This window comes from Acomys minous, assembly GCF_964271855.1.
Source record: "Acomys minous genome assembly, chromosome: 15".
In the NCBI taxonomy this organism is placed as follows: domain Eukaryota; kingdom Metazoa; phylum Chordata; class Mammalia; order Rodentia; family Muridae; genus Acomys; species Acomys minous.
The window spans coordinates 94,794,599-94,815,044 of NC_140497.1; the positions used below are offsets into that span (position 1 = coordinate 94,794,599).

A 20,446-nucleotide genomic window follows, 5' to 3' on the forward strand; every position below is an offset into this window, starting at 1 on the left:
GTATGTGTAGGTGTGTGTGCATGTATGCATGCATGTGTGTATAGGTTAGAGGTTACATTAGGCATTTTGCTCGACTGCTGTTTGACTTATGTTTTACAACAGGGTCTCTCACTGAACCTGGGACTTGAAGTTCAGTGTGGCTGGCTCGCTGGCCAGTGGACCCCAGAGAGCTTCCTGCTTCTGTGAGCCCAACTTTCATATTATAGGCATACACTGTGGTCCTGGCCTTTACATGGTGCTGGTGAGCAGGCTCAGGTGCTCACGTGTGCACGGAAAGCACTGTATTCACGGAGCCTTTCCCTCTCCCCATCCTTGGCCCCATTTTATTTTTTAAAAATGTGTTTTCCAAAGAGCAGAGGTCTTTAGTTTTACTAAAGCCCTTGGATTATATTTTGAGGGAGGGAGGCTGAGTGGTTAGTCTAGCTTTAGTGAAGAGGGCAGATGAAATTTTAGTGCCCTAACAGTCGTCAGCTGTGTGCACGAGTGTTCTCTGAGTTGAAAGACGCCTTCTCCTTCTGCCTGGGATAATAGAATTTGCTGTATTTCTGTGTCCTCAAGAACTGACTCTGAAATTTGAGTGCTATCTTCAATTTTAATTTTTAAAATACTTTTTTCAGATGTTTATTTTATCTATATGTAAATATTTCCCCATGCATGTTTGTATGTGAATCAAGAAGTGTCAAAATTCCCTGGAAGGGATGGTTGTGAGCCACCATGTGGGTGCTGAGAACTAAACTATGGTCCTCTGGAAGAGAGCAGCAAGTGCTCTTAACTGCACAGTTATCTCTCCATCCCCTAATTCTTTTTTTGAAACAGGGTTTCCCTGTGTAGCCTTGGCTGTCCTGGACTCACTTTGTAGACCAGGCTGGCCTCGAACTCATAGTGATCCACCTGCCTCTGCCTCCCAAGTGCTGGGATTAAAGGTGTGCACCACCACGCCTGGCCAGGCCACTCATTTTTATAGCACACTTTTCAAAAGCAATGGTAACCTGGTCCCATCTTACTAGGGCCTAGATTTGCTTATATTGCAGGGCAGGCAAAGCCACTGCCTTGACTTAGCCTCACTAATCATGCAAGTATGTGCTGGATTTAAGTAACTTTTTTTCTGTCTTGACAGCATAATGTAAAATTGAAATGGGGAAGACAGTTAGTATTTATTTAGTAATTTATTATTTTTTAAACAATTTAAAAGACTTATTTATTTATTTATTATGTATACAGTGTTCTACCTGCACATACTCCTGCAGGCCAGAAGAGGGCACCAGATCTCATTATGAATGGTTGTGAGCCATGATGTGGTTGTTGGAAGTTGAACTCAGAACCTTTGGAAGAGCAGGCAGTGCTCTTAACCTCTGAGCCGTCCCTCCAACCCGACAGTTAATATTTAATACTAATCTTTAAAAAGAAACCTGCTCTGGGCATGCTGGCACGCACCTTTGATCCCGGCACTCGGGAGGCAGAGGCAGGAGGATCTCTCTGAGTTCGAGGCCAGCCTGGTCTACAAAGTGAGTTCTAGCGAAGCCAGAGCTACACAAAGAAACCCTGTCAGAAAATAAGGAAAAAAAAAACCCTGCTACCATTGCTGTGGGCCTTGATACAAAGACTAGGATGATAATAAAGGAAATTACAGATGGCAAAAATCTTAACAAGACGAAAGCAACACGAATGGTGTGGAGAGGCAGCAGGTTCCCCTGAGCCACCTGGTCGGCTTCCTTCTGGTCCTGCCTCCACGCCAGACAGAGACCTGCCCAGACTTCATCCAAACAACGCTGAAACAGGATCTCTTGCTTCTGAAACCATGAAAGAGGTAAATCTTCTGAGGGCTTTGATTTGTAGGAAAGTCATTGGAAATAATGCCTTTTGTTTTCCTCAGATTAAAGGTGGGAGAGATTTCAGCTGCAAAAGAGACATTGGCTGAAAGATGCATCACTGTTGTCTTTGGCTGAGAAATATTCTCAAGAAATGCAAAATCCTTTGTGTGCTTCCCGGGCTTTGCATTTACACAACATATTTCAAGTTAAAAGCCCTTTGTTACTAATTACCTCCAGAGGGCTTCAGGGCGGCTGGGAGAGACTCTGGCGGGAAAGCCAGGACTCAGAGCTGTCAGAGGTGCAGGTACAGGTGTGTGGAGCGGACTGGACTCCTGGCCTGGTGATGCTTTCCCAGCACTGACCCGCGGGGCCACATGTGCTGAGTCCATCTCTAGGAAGTTTTCTTTTCCCAAACTTGACGTTTTCTCACATATAAGTGACTGAAACGCAAAATAACGTTTCCTTCGACAGTTGGATATGGGTGACAGTTTTAGGTTTATTGCCAAGCCAGAATCCTTGGGAGCAACGGGCACTGACGCTAACAAAGCACCCGACGAACCCAGCGGAGAGCCCTCAGTCAACAGCTCCGACTGAAGTGGCCCACAGACCCTCACTGTATTTTCAGAGACACAAGGAGAGTATTTGATTAAACAGCCCTTTTCTAAATTCTGATACAAGCAACCATTGCATGTTGTGTCAAATACATGTATGTTCTATCTTAGAGAGGGCACAGTAAGTGTGCACATGCACATGAAAAGTGAGTACAAAAGTGGTCATTGGCCGTGAATTCTATCCTCCCCATCTATTCTGAGCTTTACGCTTTCAAATGTTTTGTTAACACAGTAATTATCAAATTCCACGTGCTGTTTCATATCTTGAACTTCAGATTCGTCACTTTATAACAAGTTTGCTTCGTTGCATGCTTTTAAAAATAAGCTCTAAAAATAACATCTGATGAAACTAGGCAAACAGGAACATTTATGTCTATGACTGCGTTCGAAGAGAAAGGCTGGTGTGTGGGAGGACGCAGCCCCACTGAGCCTCTCTCCACCTCGGTGGGTTGCTTTTACTTTCTTCTGATTTGCAGGAACCTTGTGCTTCAAAGCACAGCACAAACCTTCACTATGTGTGGTGTGTGGTGCCCTCCGCTGGCCATGCTGGGGTAGTGCTTCCTTGTAGTAAAGTTCTTAGTGTGGCCTTAATGTCTAAGAGGGATGTGTGGATATAGGAATTGGCCCTGGGTCCACTTTTAACTCATTTAACAAACATATCACACGATCTCTCAAGGTGACAAATACATCCCGGTAAAGATGGCAACAGGAGGAATCAACCTGCACTTTCAAGGGTCCCAGTAACAGAGCCACAGCAAGGAGGTAACATCCTCTAGGAGACTTGGGCATTATGGTAAATGAACGGAGTGATCAGAGAGCCTCACCTATCCTTTTAATAACTGACACTTGTTTACTTGTGTGCACAAGTGTCTGAGTGTATGTGTGTGTACACACCTCTGCATGTGTAGAGACCAGAAGAGGACATTCAGACCCCTCAGAGCTGGAGGTAGATGTCGGTGGCTTGCCCAGATTTTTACGTGGGTGCTGGGATCCGAACCCTTGTCCTCATGGTTGTACAGCAGGTGCTGTCAACTGTGAAACCCTATCTAGCCCTGAGCCTTGCCTCTTTTACACTCACTGGAGTTGACAGCTAATTTGTTCCCAACTTACATGGTAAAGGCTATGATGGGCTGTCACATGCTAGGAAGCCAAAAATGAGGGTGTTTTCAAAAAAGAGGGTAACTTGGGATGTCTCCCACTCTTTGGGGCATCAGATGTCCTTGTAGGAAAATAATGCTTCTGGCAAAGGCTCCTTCCCCGCTCAGCATTCATGGTGACAAGTAGGCCATCTAAGGAAGAAAAAAACTGTATGAACAAGGTGCCAGGCAGGGCTATAATAAACTCATTCATAAGTGCTAACAAAACTCCTACTGTGAAGCTGTGCGTGTGTTTACAGAGCATGCGCTGGCAGGGCTCCGATTAAGGCCTTAGGGAGATGTCTAGAGAGAGGCAGTGTTTATGGTGAACTTGATGAACAGAGAGGGAAGAGAGGAAACACAGGTGAGGTCATCGAAGGTGTGGTCACACGAAGACGAGGCTTTGATTCCATACCGATGGTGTGGAGGCAGAGGGTTAGGAGCCGAGGAACAAAGGACTCTGGGTCGTTAACAAGTTCAGACACTAACCCTTTTTGGGTTGAAGGTCCTTGGCTTCTCTGATATAACCCCTCCGTGAGAACAGGTCCCTAGGTGTAAGCTCCCATTTCCTTTTTGTCCCCGTGGCCTACTCCTGACTTCAATTCCCATATCCTTTGTACCTCTGCGCAAAAAAAGTCCAGCCCCCATATCTTTCTAAAATCTTAATAGACTTGCTGGTCTGTAATTCATTAACCTGCTGTCTGCTGTAAAATATACAGAAGATGAAATAACAGATGGCTTTGTACAGAGGATTGGACCCTTAGGGTAGGAAGCTGAGCCTCACAAAGAGGGAGCCTAGCTGGACTCTGGGGGGGGGGGGAGGCGAGTGATGACAATGACATAAGATAATGATGCTCGGCACACAGTTGGTCCTCAGAATTTGTTAAATAAGTAAATGTAGCAGCGGCTGACAGCTTCTCATGCTGTGCAGGGGGCGGTGGTTTGAAAGAAGAATGGCAGCCATAGTCTCATGTCCGTACGTTTGGCTCCCAGTTGGACTGTTTAGGAAGGATTGTGAGGTGCGGCCTTGTTGGAGGAGGTGTGTGCCGCTGGGCTGTGAGGTTTCAAGAGTTCAGGGTCTTCTGTGTAGCCTTGACTGTCCTGCACTCGCTTTTAGAGCAGGCTGGCCTCGAACTCGCAGCAATCTGCTTGCCTCTGCCTCCCCGGCGCTGGGATTAAAGGTGTGTGCCACCACTCCCGGCTCCTGCACTGCTCTTAAGTAGCCTCTCTTTCCTGTCTCGTTCTTCTGAGAGTTGGTCATATCCTATCTCTCTGTCAGATCTTTCTCTGGTTAGTCACTTTGTCTGCTCCTCAATTATATATCACTGTCGAACATGGCTGCTTCCCTTTATAAACTAATTTTATAATTGTTTGGGATTAAAGGTGTGTACTACAGGCATGTCTGTATTCCAGCCAGGTCACCTAGAAGGTCTTTTGCATGTGATCCCTTGCCAGAGAAGCCATGTTGCTGGATTAAAATTCTTCTACACAAGAGCCATGAGAAAGCACAGGCATGTTTGGAGAACTGGTAGTCTGAAACTGATAGGCTGGAGAAATGGCTCAGTGTTTAAGAGTGCTTGCTGCTCTTTCAGAGAACCTGAGTTCGATTTCTAACAACTAAGACCTGCAGCTCACAGCCACCTGTCATTTCAGCTGCAGGAGCACCTGCTGCCCTCTTCTGGCCTCCAAGGCACCTGCACTCATGCACATACCTACACACAGATAATGCCTATTCATGATTTTAAAAGTTTTTATAAAGGAGAGAGAGGAGAGGGAGGACGGGGAGAGCAGGGAAATGGGGGCAGAGGGGGAGAAGAATATAGGAAGAGGGAAAATGTCAGTTGGGATCCCCTTCTCTTTTCTTTGTGTTCTACGTTGACTAGGTTTACTCCCCCCCACCCCCTTCGATGTGGGAATGACATCTTCAGGTTTGCATTTTGATCACTTCAGCCTGAGGAGTCTGAGGACAGGTGAGGCTGAAGGGCAGAGGAATGAATTAGAGAGCTAATGCAATATATATATATATATATATATATATATATATATATATATATATATATATATATATATATATATATATATATTTTAACAGAGGGATAATGAGTGTCTTAACTCAGGTAGTGGCCACGGGAACGGGAAGGCTTAAGACATTTTAGGTGGTGTTAAGCAGATAAAAGGGCTCAGCGTGTGCATTGGAAGTGGGAGGCTGGCGGGGCGGGGCGGGGCGGGGCGGGGCGGGGCGGGGCGAGCGGCTCCAGAGGACTGCGTTCAGCCTTCTGGCTGGGATTAATGCGCAGTTGCTGGTGGTTCCGTGAGCGCAGGAGCACAAGCAGTTTCGGGAAGGGAAACTGTGAGCTCAGTCTTCGGCATGTTCAGCCTAGGTGAAGAGAAAACACGAGTAGGAGGAAAAAATAGAAGGGATGAAGAAATGGGTGGGGAACAAGGTGAGTCAGTGAGGGTGGAGAAGAAAAAAAAAAAAAACGAAGAGGAGGAGGAGGAGACAACGCCCTGCCCAGGTTTGGGGCTACTGTAGAACACCTTGCTCATTTCCTGCTTCCTTAGAACTTGACTCAGCAAATTGGTTTAACCCTGAGAGAGCGAAAATAATTTGATTTCTGGCTTCTGATCTGGTTACCAATGTGTTGTTACTACCTACCATTTGCTCTGTGAAAACAAAACAACAACAAAAAGGAACTAGATTATTTAAAACTGTGGTTCAAGTCACATCAACCAAAATAGTTTTCCCATAGTGTTCTTGAGTGAATACCTTTGCCTCTGTCCCCAACAACATTTCTAAAGTGGAATAATTTCTCTCTCTCTCTCTCTCTCTCTCTCTCTCTCTCTCTCTCTCTCTCTCTCACACACACACACACACACACACAGAGAGAGAGAGAGAGAGAGAGAGAGAGAGAGAGAGAGAGAGAGAGAATCCTTGTAGCTGTGGACTATTTTCTTCCTGCCGTATCTTTCTCATCTGTGAACTTTCACAGTTTCTTTTCTTACACCTTAAAACCCAGCAGTAGCTAACAGTCTGTCTTGGCATGGTCTTATGACCGATTCGTATTTAGCAATCTGTGCTCCTCTGCACGCTCCTGACTTGTGTGTTTCAAATGAAGAATTCCATAAGTACTTAAAAAAATTTTTTTTCCCTCCTCATTCATCCGCAGCCAGAGGTCGCAAGAGGAAGGTATGCCCTACTGGATCCCCCTTCTCTCTTGCCAGCCTCAAACATGGCCGGCCACCCGGATCCCTCCCGGAACATCCTAGGCCTAGCCTCCCGCGCTCCCTCGGCACCTCCCGTCCGCCCAGCTCCGCAGGGTCAGGGACCCCGGGGAGCCCGACAGCGGACTTCTCTTCCCGCCCCCCTCCCACGCGGAGGGCCCGCCCACCGCCCCGCGACAGCCAATCGAAGGCCGTGCCTCGGGGACTGGCAGCGCCGTCCGGCCCCGCCCCCCGGCCTCGCTGTGGCTTGCGGCTTCCCGTCCAGCAGCGCCGCTGTCGGTCGCGCGGGCCGGTCGTGCGGACACCGTCGGGTCACGCGGGCGCTCGCCGCGGGCCGCAGCTCGGCGCCGAGATCGTCAAGCCCCGCGGCGTCCGGCATGGACTTCGAGGACGGTGAGCGGCGCGTGGGGCGGGCCTCCCCGGGCAGGGCCGGGCCGGGCGCGCGGGCGGGCGGGCGGGGGAGCGGGGAGGGCGGCGGGCGGCCTGCGCCGGGGGTCTGTTTACCGCCTCAAGATGGCCGTGTGGCTTTGTTCTGTGGGCCGCGCGGGCCCCGGAGCCCGGTCGTCCCGGAGCCGCACGCGGGAATGCGGCCGGCCCTGGGCTCGTCCACCCGCTGCCCACGGGGTCGCGCTAGCCGCGAGCCCTGCGGCCTCCCGGGCCCCGGGCCGCCTGCCAGTTCCCGGCCTCGCGCGGGTGGCGCCCCGGGCCCACGGGGTCCTCACCACCGCGTCCCCACCCACCCCACCCCACACCCCGGGATCTGCGGGATCCCGACCCTGGCTGCCTCAGGCTCGTGCGGGGCTGCTCAGGAGTGAGGCGGGTTTAAAGGGCGCTCCATCGCGGTGGGCTTCGACAGCCCTCCCCACCCCACCCCCTCCAACGAGAACATGCAAGTTATTACCAGTGATTAGCAGACTGGGCTGTTGGATAACTCACCGCAGTTTACCCGCTTGCATATACCTCATCTGAAACAGTTCCGTGACCAGTGGCCCCCCTCCCCATTCTTTTCTTTTCTTTTCTTTTTTTAAGGGGGTGTGGGTGGGACATGTGTGTGAATGCTACTAGAATTCTGGCCCAGCAAGCCCCGGGTGCCCTTCACGGTCGCGGAGATCGGTGCACAGCCCATCCTTGTTGCCCATACTGATTAAATAAACCTAATTGTAACGATGCTTTTCAGCTATCCCAGCCGGTCTGCTTTAGGGCCATGAAGTACAGTTAATTTTGAAACCTTCGAATCTTGCTCAACTTTAATGGGAATTAGTGTCAAGATAAAGTGATATATACACATATATACACATATATATATATATATATATATACATATATGTATATGTATGTATGTATGTATATATATATGCACAGTGTTAGGGAGACATGGAGCAGTTTGTTTGTAGGGTTAACCTGGGTGTAATCTCTAGGAAGTAGGTATTTCTTAAGTAAAACCGGTTCATTTCTTGTAAGGGAGCCTCTTCATCCACCAAAAAAAAATGGTCCTTGGCATTGGCTAAGGTGTGGTGCTAGCATAAGAGCTTTTGGTTTTTGATTTGCTGCCAGAAGGTAAGGCTGTCAAATGTAAGTAGAGGAAAAGACACAGAGATCACTGCTTTCAGTGAACTTTTCCGTCGCTTTGAAGTAGTTGGGCTCTTCAGAATAGTGTACTGTTTGTAGTTTAGTGTTGAGCTGGGGCTTTTTGTGATACAGGCGACTCTAAATTACAATATTTGTAATATCTAAACGTTGACATTGGGGGGGAAAAAGATTGTTTTCGTTCCGGAGTTTGATGACACTACCAACGTGAATGGTGTGTTGCACATGTTAACCTTGTGTGTGTGCAGAGGACGCAATACCAGCAGTCAGTCAGTAAGGAAATCCATTTTCTGTAGAGAATTGGAAGGTAAAGGTAAAGTTTGTTGTGTTTGCTTTCCATTATAATCATAAAAAAACCACAAAAACAAAACAAAACAAAACAAAAAACCAAGATGAGTGCTCTCCTAACTGCCCGTGCTCAGCCATCTCTGCTGCAGTTGGGCCACAGAATATGAATGTCTGAATCTAGCCCTGTGTCCTGGGCCTGGGCTCTCACATGCAGAAGCTCCGTACTAAATGCTGCTCTGCAGTCTTTATTTGTAGAGTTAAGTAAAGACTTTAACGTCATGCCTGGATGGGCGCAGCCCACACACTCATACATATATGCATATGTGTTTTTTAGACAAGCTCCTAAAGTATTTCGGGAGCTTGTTATGTGTATTCCATAAGATCAGTTCTCAAATGTATCTTCCTTTCTGCAGCGTTTGATACATAATAACAAATACACACTCTGTTTCACTTTTTCTTAACTTTGTAAATTAGTGCTAGGTCCCCTCTCTCGGCAGTTACAGATCTGGACTATAAACCAGTTCTGTGGCCATCAGGCAGTGAAGGAGTGATGTGTTTTCCCAGATGGATAGTTGCAATTATTTGTATCCCAGTTTTTTTGCTGATTGATTTAAAATGACTTGTGAGTAGATGAGTGTCTAATTTTGGGGTTTTGCTAACATTGCACTAATTCTTTTCTGTTGGATGTGTCTTCGTAGATTACATACACTCTGCTTGCAGGAATACTTACCAGGGCTTTAATGGTAAGTATCTGGTTTCATTTCCTTTTAACTTTGTTGAGGGGATGTATTTTACCTTTTCTTTGCATATCCATAAAAATGCAAGTAGTAATAATGCACAAAGCCTGGCCCACTTTGTTTCAGATGCGGTTTTGCCTCGTGAGTCATAAATCTCAGTGTTATTGTCATACTGTATATAGTGTTTGTTTTTCTGGTGTGTGTGTGTGTGTGTGTGTGTGTGTGTGTGTGTGTACACACCTGCTGGGAATCTCATGAATGCCGTGTAAGTGTGCCACCGTGATAACTCCAGTTCCATGTACAGTATTTGATATGGGATCAGAACAAGAAGTTACAGACTGCTTGGCCTTTGTTTCTGTTTTATTTTACTTAGGATTCTTTGCTTTTATGTCTGACTACGTTCTGAGTGACTGACTTGCAGGACGCTGGCTGAATTGGTGTTCAGTTACCAATTGTTATCTTGCTTCTGTGCAGCTTTTGTTGTAATGCATGTTGCCTTTGCATTTGAGTCTTTTTTTTTTTTCTGACCAAATATATGCTAAAGAGCTGTCTCAGGAGCACGCTTTATAGAACCTTGCTTGCTTGTTGACAGAAGCCTGATGTTGGCTTGTGGTTGGCTGTGCTGGTCAGAGATATGTAGAATGTCGTGTGGTGTGATAGTGACTAGAGCTAAGGCCCAGCTGTATAAGATGGTGACAGGAAGAAAAAATCACAGAGTAATTTGGAGGTTAAAGTCACATGAAAGACATGAAGGAATGGCAGTAAATATCTTTGACTACCAGAGGAATGCAAAATCTAGTTTTTATACGCACTACAGTCATGAAATCAAAGAAAATGTACTGCTGAAGGCTGTGCCGTTGAGAATGTTGCTTATGTGCATGTGTGTACCATGTGCGTGCGGTGCTGTCGGACTCCAGAAGAAGGCATTGCATCCCCCGCACCGTGCACAGTTTGCTGTGGTGCTTGGACCCAGCCCTGGGTCCACGGCAGGAACTCTTGTTCTTGACTGCTGAGCCGTCTCTCCAGGCCCATTTTTATGGATATAGTTTATTACCTCTGAAAATAAAGAGGCATTTCAGATTTGAGTAAGGCTGTTGCCATATAGAAAGCAGTATTTACTTAGTGAGTGCTGAGGAATATGTTTTTGACGACTGTGATGTAGTAAAATTAACAGGAAGTTTAATTTTGTATTGACGTTAGGCCAGTTTAGAGGCTGGAAAGTTGGCTAAAGAAACTTAACTACAATTGGGATGTACAATTGGGACGTGGGGAAAATGTTCCTTATAGGGAGTTAGCAGAGTGTAGAGGGTATGAGTAATGGGTAGAAAGTAGAGCAGTAAATAAAAATGAGTCCACAATTTTAAAGGAAAGCCAGTCAGGCTGGTGAGTTTTGGAACGATAGAAAGCTTTACTAGAGAATTAAGAGTTGATGTCTAAGGTAGTACTTGGAATTCAAAAATCACACAAGTTTATTTCATTACTAATGTATGAAAACATCCCTAATATTGCAACTTTTACATTTTTTTTCTAACATAACTCTAGTCGTGATTTTCCTCTGAAGATACTGTCGTAATGCCACAGAAGCGTTTTCCACATGAGCACTGTTCAGGCGGTAGCCTAGACCTCTTGGTGCTTAAATGTAGGCAAAGGGTCCCTGACCGTATGGACCATGTACTCTGAATAAAAGACTTTGGCTTTTTCCTTTGGCTAATGTCCACTACTTGAAAATACTTTGAGGTCTTAGTTGTTTGCATTTTATAAATGAGGAGCTTAATTTCAGGGGCTTGATTTGCCTTCATTTAACCTTTTTAGCAAGTGATGTGACCTTAGGAAATGTTCTGAGAGCTGAGACTTTCCCTGTGAACAGAATGGGCACACAGTCCTGTCTCTGTGGAACTAGCTTCCAGTCTAAAGGGATTAAACATTCAGAATATAGTTTTTAAAATAACATAGTGTATGGTAGAAGGTAAAAATTGTTGGGGAGAAATGATCATGCAGAAGAGAGACAGGGTGAGTGTGTGCGCCGTGATTTTAGTGTCACCGGGCAAAGGCTCAAGAACTAGATGGCACTTGACATAGGGTTAAAGAGGCAAGGACGCCAACTGTGAGGTGTCTGGACAAAGGATGTAACAGACTCCAGGAAATACTAACAAAAGATGTGCTGATTGCAAATGGAGCCGGTGATACAGTGATAGCCTTTCTACTTTCTTTCTTTCCACTGAGATAAAGTAGAAGGTGCTGATACAGATTTTCTCCACACCATGTTTAGGAAGGGTTTGTATTTCCAGTGGCTCCCGTGTTTTTCTTACTTCATACCCTTATGTAAATAGCAGATGGGAAAGAACATTCTTGGTAGACGGAAATGCGTGACAAAGGTAGGACTGAGAACACTGAGTTTGAAAGAGAGTAAGAAGACTGGTTTGACCAGAACAGATTATTTCTGCTGAGCAGTGTGAAGATAAGGCTAGAGAGGCGACGTATAGCCAGAAGGCATTGAAAACTCAAAAGCAATCTGCTTATGTGTAAGAATCCACAGAAAATGATGACCTAGGAGAGGTGGATTAGTGAGCACAACAGATGCAAGGAAAAGTGTGCTTGGAGGAGGGAGCAGTGAGTGGAGACACGGGTGAACATCTGTGGGTCTAGAGCCAGCAGGGGCCTTTGTAAGTTGAGTGACACAGATGAGGTTGTAAGGCAGTCACTGTGCTTAAGAGGTGATGGGGCAGAGTCAACATGGGCACTACTGACACTTTGGGTTAGCTAATGTTTTTATTGTAAGGTAATGTGTGTGTGTCCTCGTCCTGTGCAGTCACTGCAGAATGTTGAACATCAGCCGTGGTCCTCTGTGGTTGATGTCAGTAGCACCTACCTGCCTAGTAGTGTCAACCAGAAATGTTATAGACATTAGACGTTGCCTTGTGCTCCTTGGCGGGGTGTAGGGAGGAGGCAGGAGGTGTGGCAGCCTTGCTTCTGGTTAGCAATGCAAGCACGAGGACCTGAGTGTTAATCCCCATAGCCCAAGTAGAACCCGAAGCACGGTTGTGCGTGGACGTGTAACCTTAGGGCTGTGTGTGGTGGGGTCACTGTGCCTTGCTGTGTGTGGTGGAGGTGGGGTCACTGTGCCTTGCTGTGTGTGGTGGAGGTGGGGTCACTGTGCCTTGCTGTGTGTGGTGGAGGTGGGGTCACTGTGCCTTGCTGGCAGCCTAGCCCCAAGGTTCAGACAGACCTTGTCTCAAAGGAGCTGGACACGGCTTCGACCTCTGGTGTCCACATATGTGCACACTTGTGTCACCTACACATACACGTCTGTGCACACATGCGGACACACAGAAACACACACACGCAACCACACACACACAAACTACTAGTACACAATCCTGGAGGTCACTGTAAGGCTTTGGCTTTTAAGTTGGCATAAAGTGGTAAACCATTGTTGGATATGATTTACCTTATATGGTAACAATTATCCTGGCGTTTATCTTTAGAACATACAGAAGGGAGTAGAAATGGAAGCAGGAAAACCAGTGTGAAGACTTCGTAGTAGCCTGGGGAAGGTGACGGTAGTTGGCGTGCTGTCAGCACGGGAGTATGGACAGCACTTCCATTCAGACCTAACGTTACACAGCGAGGGAGTGTTTTTGTTGGATATTCTACAACTCAGCATATGATTTATATAATAATGATTCAAGTAAATAGAATAGATTAGATTGAAATTATTAAGGCAGATTTGTTTTTCTGAATAAACAACTATAAAGTCCTTACAGTTATACTTTAGAAATGATTTTAAAGCTTATTTTGGTAACCTGGGAGAAAAGCTGTTTACAGAACATATTTCTATATAAGTAAACTGTATGTGTATAGAGACTCCGCCTTTAGCCAGTTACAGTGTATGAACAGTAAGTGAGAGCTGCTGCAGCAGGACCGCTCTCCAGATGTGCGCACAGTGCCTGGCCTGTAAGTGCTCATTCGGTAGTGGGATAAAAATACAGGGTTAAAAGGAAAAGCTAAGATAGCCACTATTAACCTAGAAAGTAGCAGAAATAACTGAACTTTCTGCTTTCTGTATCTGACTAAAGTTAATGTTGAAATTATTTTTTATTTTGAGGCCTTGCAGGAAATTTAATGTTGGTAATGTTATTTTATCTTTAAAATCATTCTCTTTATAAGAAGTACAGGCATATGTGGTGTCAAATACTTTGCAATTTCAAACAAATGATCGACTCTTGATTAGTGAATTACGCACTTTCCAAATAGTGACAGGTCTTAGTGTACAATATAAAAATCATATTAATACCACCAACTACTTAGAAAACCTTTCAAGTGTTGGGAAGCTGTCAGGCTGGCAGTGATAGATAAAAATTTTTAGGAATTTAGGATTTTTAAAGTTTATGCATTGTTTTGTCAGCAGCAAATAGTTTTGGTCCCTTTGTAGCAACAGTTTCATTCATTGCATTTGTGAGAAAATGTCTGCCAAACGCTCATGTCTGAAAGCCATGGGTTTAGCCAGGCGGTGGTGGCGCACGCCTTTAATCCCAGCACTCGGGAGGCAGAGGCAGGCGGATCGCTGTGAGTTCGAAGCCAGCCTGGTCTACAAAGGGAGTCCAGGACAGCCAAGGCTACACAGAGAAACCCTGTCTCAAAAAACAAAAACAAAAAACAAAAACAAAAAGCCATGGGTTTGCAAAATATATTTTATTCTTTCACAATTTTATACATGATATAAAGTTGTATTTTTATTATATTTATCCCCAATTATCCTAGTTTCTAATTCCTTTTCTACCCTCTCTGTGCCCACCCTCTCAAGGCTCCCTTTAATGTTCGAATCTCCTTCCTGTGACCCACTGAGTTTAGTTAGGGTGGCCTGAGTGAGCACACGTGTGTGTGTGTGTGTGTGTGTGTGTGTGTGTGTGTGTCTAGTTACCAGGCCGTGGGCGACTGACTCATCACTGGACACTTGGAAGAGAGAGGCGTCCCTGCGCAGAGCAGCCCTTAACTGCCTGCAGGTCCCCAGCCTGCGAGGGAGCAGTGGGTGGGCTCAGTTTTATGCAGGTCACCAGGCTGCTGTGTTATGTCCAGGGACAGCAGGTCACTGGCCTCCTCCTGAGGCTTGGCTCCTAGTCTTCTGTCTGTCGTCCACAGTGTCCTTTATAGGGTCGCACACACAACAGGTACTTTGACCAGTTATGACTCTCTACGTTACTACTGCCCACTGTAAAAAGAAACTTCTCTGACTGAGGAGTTCGTACCAATTCCATTTAATAAAACCACAGTAAGCAGTGGGTTCCCAGGGCCTGTTCCTTACTCAGCCAAGGGCCTTTGACGAGTTTACAGTCCAGGAAAGCCATACGTTTTGCTTTCTACTCTCCCTACTGAAAAGTGTTCTCTATGAAACATTGTTAATGGCACAGTGGCTTTTCTTGGAGAGAACTGTGATGCTTTGGTTGCAGCAGAGTTGTTTATGTGCATTTCCTGTTCCATTACATTAGTAACACAAAGATGTAATTAAATCAAAATTAACAGTTACTCGTCAAGAGCCTTCTCCTGGGTGTGTGCTGCGAACACAGTGGCTGCTAGATTAGGAAGCTCTAACTGCTTCCTTGATTTGTACTGATAGGCCAGTTATGCGCAATGTTTGTATCCTTAGTGCAAATCCTATGAAAAAGGCAAATAATAGTCTTGCTAATTATGAAAATAGTTTTGGCCTCATTGTTTCAGGAAAAGGTCTCAATACCTCTGGCCAGCAAGCCAGATATGATAGCTGCTTCTCTAACACGCGTTAAAATTAGACCTTTCCCGGGGTGCTGGTGCTCGCCTTGGTCCCGCCCCCAGGAAGCTGAGGCAGGCAGATCTGTGTGACCTTGAGAGCAGCGTGCTCCACAAAGTGAGTTCCAGGACAGCCAGGGCTACACAGAGAAACCCTGGCTTTAAAAGAAAACTTAGAGATTTGTGGGGCTGGCAGGATGGTCACTTGCTGCCAAGCCTGACCATCTGAGTTTGTGATTTACACACATGCGCCACACCCCCTCCACACATAAAAAGTAGAAGTGTAAGATGAGGCTACAACAGCAGACTACTGTGATACTGTGTAAAACCTATAGGACTTTGTAAATGGAAGAAAGAGGATAGTTAGCTGAGCACCATGAAAGTTTTCTTGAGTGGTTTAGTAGTTGAAATAGATTTTAAAAAAATTTAAAGACTCCAAGCAGATAGTTGGATTGGGAGAAAAAAATGTTTCCTGTAGAGAAAAACAACGTAAACTTAGACAGGAGGATATTCACAACATACCCAGAAGCTCATGTCTTCCCTGTAGACTGTAGGATTAAATAGCACTTCTGTTTATGTGGTTAAGGTCACTTTAAGGCTTAAAAGGTGACCCTGTGGTAGTATTTATGTGGCATTGCCACCATCTTTGTTCAGACTGGAGACATTAGTTGTAAGGACAGCCTGGTGCTTGTGAAGATATGAATTAAAGCTCTAACTCGTGTGCTGCTGCGTTTGTGATGAACTACGGCATGAGCAGTAAGAAGGCACCTCAGGGCTTCACAAAAGCATCTGTGCCATTTTCATCTTTCTTCATCATCAATTAATTTTATGACCTTTAGTTTTCTAGTATAGGTTCGTTTACTCCTACACTAGAATTTTTTAGTGTTTGTATTATGAAAACTCACGCTCATTTCTCTTATTTGAAATATTTGAAAATTGAAGTATTCATTGAGGCCTTGTTACTGTCAGGCGCAGGGCCAAAAGATTGGTCTTAGTTTGTGGTTTTACTTACTAAAACACCTGTATCAGTAGTGACGAACATTTCTAGTTAAGAATGTAAGTGTTCTTGAGTTTTTAGACATTTTGGGAACAATTAGTACAAGCATATATTTGCATCATAGTATACTCAGGACAAAATAAAATCTCTTAGGATTTATTAAATGCTCACCTTTTGAGGCTAGTTGTTATACCACTAAATATTTCTTAGACTGAAAATAATTTTTAATGTAGAATTTTGTAGTTGATAGTCTATTTTTCTTTGAAACGTGAAGCTTTGTTAGCAGATAGTAGTTTTTCAATAGATTATCCTTTTGGTATTTGTATCTTCAATATTGAGTTCAAATGTTAATGCAAATTATTGCTTTAGATGATTTGTGTGAATATATTGTGATTTGTTGTTCTTTGTTTTGTTTTGTTTTTTCTTTTATTTCATTTTATGTGCATTGGTGTGAGGGTGTCAGATTCCTTGGAACTGGAATTACAGACAATGGTGAGCTGCCATGTCGGTGCTGAGAACTGAACCAGGACCTTTGGAAGAGCAGTCAGTACTCTGAGCCCTGAGCCATCGCTCCAGCCACTGTTGTTTTTTTGAGACAGGTTTTCTCTATATAGCCCTGGCTGTCCTGGAACTTGCTCTGTAGACCAGGCTGTCCTGGAACTCCCTCTGTAGACCAGGCTGTGCTGGAACTCGCTCTGTAGACCAGGCTGTGCTGGAACTCGCTCTGTAGACCAGGCTGTGCTGGAACTTGCTCTGTAGACCAGGCTGTCCTGGAACTCCCTCTGTAGACCAGGCTGGCCTGGAACTCGCTTTGTAGACCAGGCTGGCCTGGAACTCGCTCTGTAGACCAGGATGGCCTGGAACTCAAGATCCACCTGTCTCTGCCTCATGAGTGCTGGCATTAAAGGTGTACACTATCACCGCCTGGTGAATATTTTGTATTTAATACTTTTTTTTGAAGAATATCATGTATTTTACTCACAATCTCTTCCTGATTTTTTTCAGGAATGGATCGTGATTATGGCCCTGGATCTTACGGAGGTCTGGCATTCAAGGATATTTATCTAAAAATTCTTCTTTTGAGTGCCAGTAAAGGTGAGCAACATTTAATTTTTTTCTTTTTAAACTCTTATAGGACTGGATCGTGACTATGGCCATGGATCCTATGGGGGTCAAAGATCCATGGATTCCTACCTAAACCAGTCCTATGGCATGGACAGTCACAGTGGTGGTGGTGGGGGTAGCAGGTAAATTACTTCATCACTTGGCCAAATAATTAGACAACTATAAGATTCTGGATATATTAAGTATTCCTTAGGCTTTTATGATACTTGAACTTCGTTGTTGGGTATTAAATCCTCACCTTAAACGTTTAAAGGTGCTGATGAATGGCTGTACAATGCTTCTCAGTGTCACTGCAGACATCACCTTTTATTTCAGTGTAATAGAATAAGACAGTCTTTAACAGTGGACACTTTAAAAAGAAAAAAAATTTCTTTGAGTTTTAATTCCTCATCAGTCAAAATGTCATGATCAAATGCTATTGAAATATTTATTTGTGAATTATTTTTCTTAATGGTTAAAAATGCTGTGTAACAGCAAAATAGTTTGCTGAGAGTGGCTTTAGTTGAGTTAGTCTATCAGCTTTCAGTGCTAAGAAACATTTAAGATAGATTTTCACTTAATTTTAATTTTAAAGCAAGTTTGAAGAGCATGTTGTAATAATAGAAGTGTTCTTTAAATCATGTCTGGGTTGCTACTAGCAGCTGCTGCTTACATCTGAAACCCTTGTGTGAGAAGGAGGGGCATTGTATTCCAGCTGCCGACACTGCACCTTTGCCTGCAGTCTAGACTCTTCCTATTTCACTGCTGAAGCTCTGTGAGCCTTAAATCTAGTTAGACAACTACAGGCCTTAGGTTTGGTCATGTTTTAGTAACATTAAAGGGGTCTGGTTTTTGAGATAAAAACTTCCTTCTAAATACAAACTAGAGATTTGAGGTCATCGTCCTTCGGAAACTGAGGGACCTGGTTCCTAACGACAGCTGGGGTGATGCTTCCTTTTCTCTGTGCTTCACGTGTGCCACTGCGGTTTCAGTAAAATCGAGAAAACAGACAGTTAATTAGTACCCTTAGGTAATGTTTGAAATGCAAAGTTGGAAAGAGGAATAGTATTTATATGGCTACCAGGCTTCAGAATTAAGTAGCGTCTTCAGTTGAGTGTCCTGTAAGTCACTGCGTAGTGTAGCATCGTTTACTGCCTTAGTGTGTCAGTTACTGCCCTCCTGCAGTGTGAGTGTGCTGTGCACAGACTCTTCCTGTAGCTGTTACCATTCATATCTTGTGTAACTGTCAGCTTTTTAAAAACTGTCTTGTAAGATAACAAGCAACTTCTGTAATCCATGTTTTGGATTTGTGATAAGTAAAATTTGTTTTTTGTGTTTTTTTTCTTTTTCTGTTGAGACAGTGTGCTTACCTTTTAGAGTAGTTTTATGTGATAATTTTCTGATAGGAAATACTTTTTCAAATAATTGAAGGCATTATAAAATGTATTCTTTCTCATCTGCTTTGAAAATCCATATGTAGAGGGTATGTGTTGGTTGTCTTTCACTGTTATGTTCTATTTTACATGTTACTCTTCTAGATTTGTTAGGTTTACTAGTCTGTCAGAGTCCGTGAGGATTAGCCTTGGCTGAAGTTTGGCAGAGTGTCAAACTTTATAGCCTGAGATAATAATTCCTCAGCTTTTGTTATTACAGACACGTGAGGCAGTTTTGTGACATAGGTTACTGAGGTGCAAAGGATCACTTTGTCATAAAGACCCATTTCCCGTCTGTGCAGTCTTCAGTTTGTGTCCCTATGAAAAGCCAAACTATTGTAAATGCTTTGTAACTTTCAATACTAGGGAAGGGTTCAAAGAAAGATTAATTAGTTTGTGAACTCCAGAGATAACCTTTTTTTAAGACTAGGGCTGGGCTTTATTACACAGATAAATCTTATTAAAATAGAAATGCTACAAAAAGCAGAGTTTAAAGCTAAGGTTAACTGAACTCAATTTATATTCAGAAACTGACTCAGATAGCTTTCTGTCTGGTCCCATATTGGATGGCCCAGCCCTAATCACGTGTGAGCAAAAGCAGAGCTGTGCAAACCGCTATGGTATAAATGAATTTTAGTTGATAAATGTCATCTGATAACTTGTCTTTTGAATTGTCTAACATTAGTAAGCTTACTTTTGTTTTTTCCCTCACTGTGCAACTTTTCCAGGTTTGGACCTTATGAGTCTTACGACTCCAGGTCTTCTCTGGGTGGGCGAGATCTGTACAGATCTGACTATGGTTTTAATGAACCTGAACAAAGCCGCTTCGGAGGTAGTTATGGTGGTCGATTTGAGAGCTCCTACCGGAATAGCCTTGACTCTTTCGGAGGTAGAAACCAGGGCGGGTCTAGCTGGGAAGCACCTTACTCCCGTTCAAAATTGAGGCCTGGGTTTATGGAGGACAGAGGAAGAGAGAGTTACTCTTCCTACAGCAGTTTTTCTTCACCCCATATGAAGCCTGCACCTGTAGGCTCTCGGGGGAGAGGAACGCCTGCTTATCCTGAAAGTGCGTTTGGAAGCAGAAACTATGATGCTTTTGGAGGACCATCCACAGGCAGAGGCCGAGGCCGAGGAGTAAGTACAACAGAATCTTTCAGATTCTTTTCAATAGTCACTCTTTTAAACCCTTTCAAGACCGTGGTTTCCAAGGAGAACAGACACTGTTCGTCCCAGTGTATTTTAACCAGAAGCTGAGTCATGACTTTCTAGGTTGGCTGCAAAAGTTTTCCAGCACCTCAGAAAATAAGTTGCAGTGTGAGATGATTATTCATGAAGTTATCTCAAATCTCCCTTTCTGAAAAAGGTGAGGATATTAGGTTTGGTCTAAAAGGGGTTAAAAGGAGTTGCATTTTGTTCCTTGTAAACACTAGCAGTTTGCTAGTGAGATAGTTGTTGGATTATTGTAAAAGGTAACTGGACCCTTTTTGAGCTTTGAGTAGGTTAAAGGTGCAATGTATAATAAATATTTATCCTTTGTTACTAAACTCTAGCAAGTAGATCCCTTCAAGGTTCCATGTTTCCTGTGAAACACACAAGAGATCAAAGTCAGTGATAGCTCAGGGTAGCTCAGCCGTGTTTCCAGGGGGAAGAAGCTGATGCGTATAATAGATGGTAGGGTGGTTTGTGGTCAGTGTCACTTTGCTAACGCGCTCTCCTCGCTGTATGTCCTGTTGGTGATTGTTTTATTTTCCCTAGCT

At 44.4% G+C, this 20,446-nt stretch overlaps 2 protein-coding genes and 1 long non-coding RNA gene across 3 annotated transcripts in view; all 3 read left to right on the top strand.

Moving 5' to 3' along the window:
- Positions 1–7,008: 7,008 nt before the first annotated feature.
- On the top strand, positions 7,009–17,403 carry LOC311584017 (DBIRD complex subunit ZNF326-like; the record flags this gene model as incomplete). Its single annotated transcript, XM_084758038.1, has 4 exons — positions 7,009–7,173; positions 9,354–9,398; positions 17,158–17,193; positions 17,288–17,403. The coding sequence occupies exons 1-4, from the start codon at positions 7,158–7,160 to the stop codon at positions 17,401–17,403; spliced, it is 213 nt and encodes a 70-aa protein (XP_084614164.1). The 5' UTR covers positions 7,009–7,157.
- On the top strand, positions 9,406–16,675 carry LOC311584018. Its single transcript, XR_014774753.1, has 2 exons — positions 9,406–12,466; positions 12,569–16,675. It is a non-coding gene; the product is annotated as an uncharacterized lncRNA (long non-coding RNA).
- A 22-nt stretch (positions 17,404–17,425) lies between the features above and the next one.
- The window catches only part of LOC311584235 (DBIRD complex subunit ZNF326-like), a gene marked incomplete at its 3' end in the record, with an annotated part of 45,335 nt that continues 42,314 nt past the window's right edge, over positions 17,426–20,446 (top strand). Inside the window, exons 1-2 of the mRNA XM_084758336.1 lie at positions 17,426–19,578; positions 19,707–19,823. Coding sequence (XP_084614462.1) covers positions 19,429–19,578; positions 19,707–19,823 — 267 coding nt within the window. The 5' untranslated portion in view covers positions 17,426–19,428. The remainder of the gene's footprint in view (positions 19,579–19,706; positions 19,824–20,446) is intronic.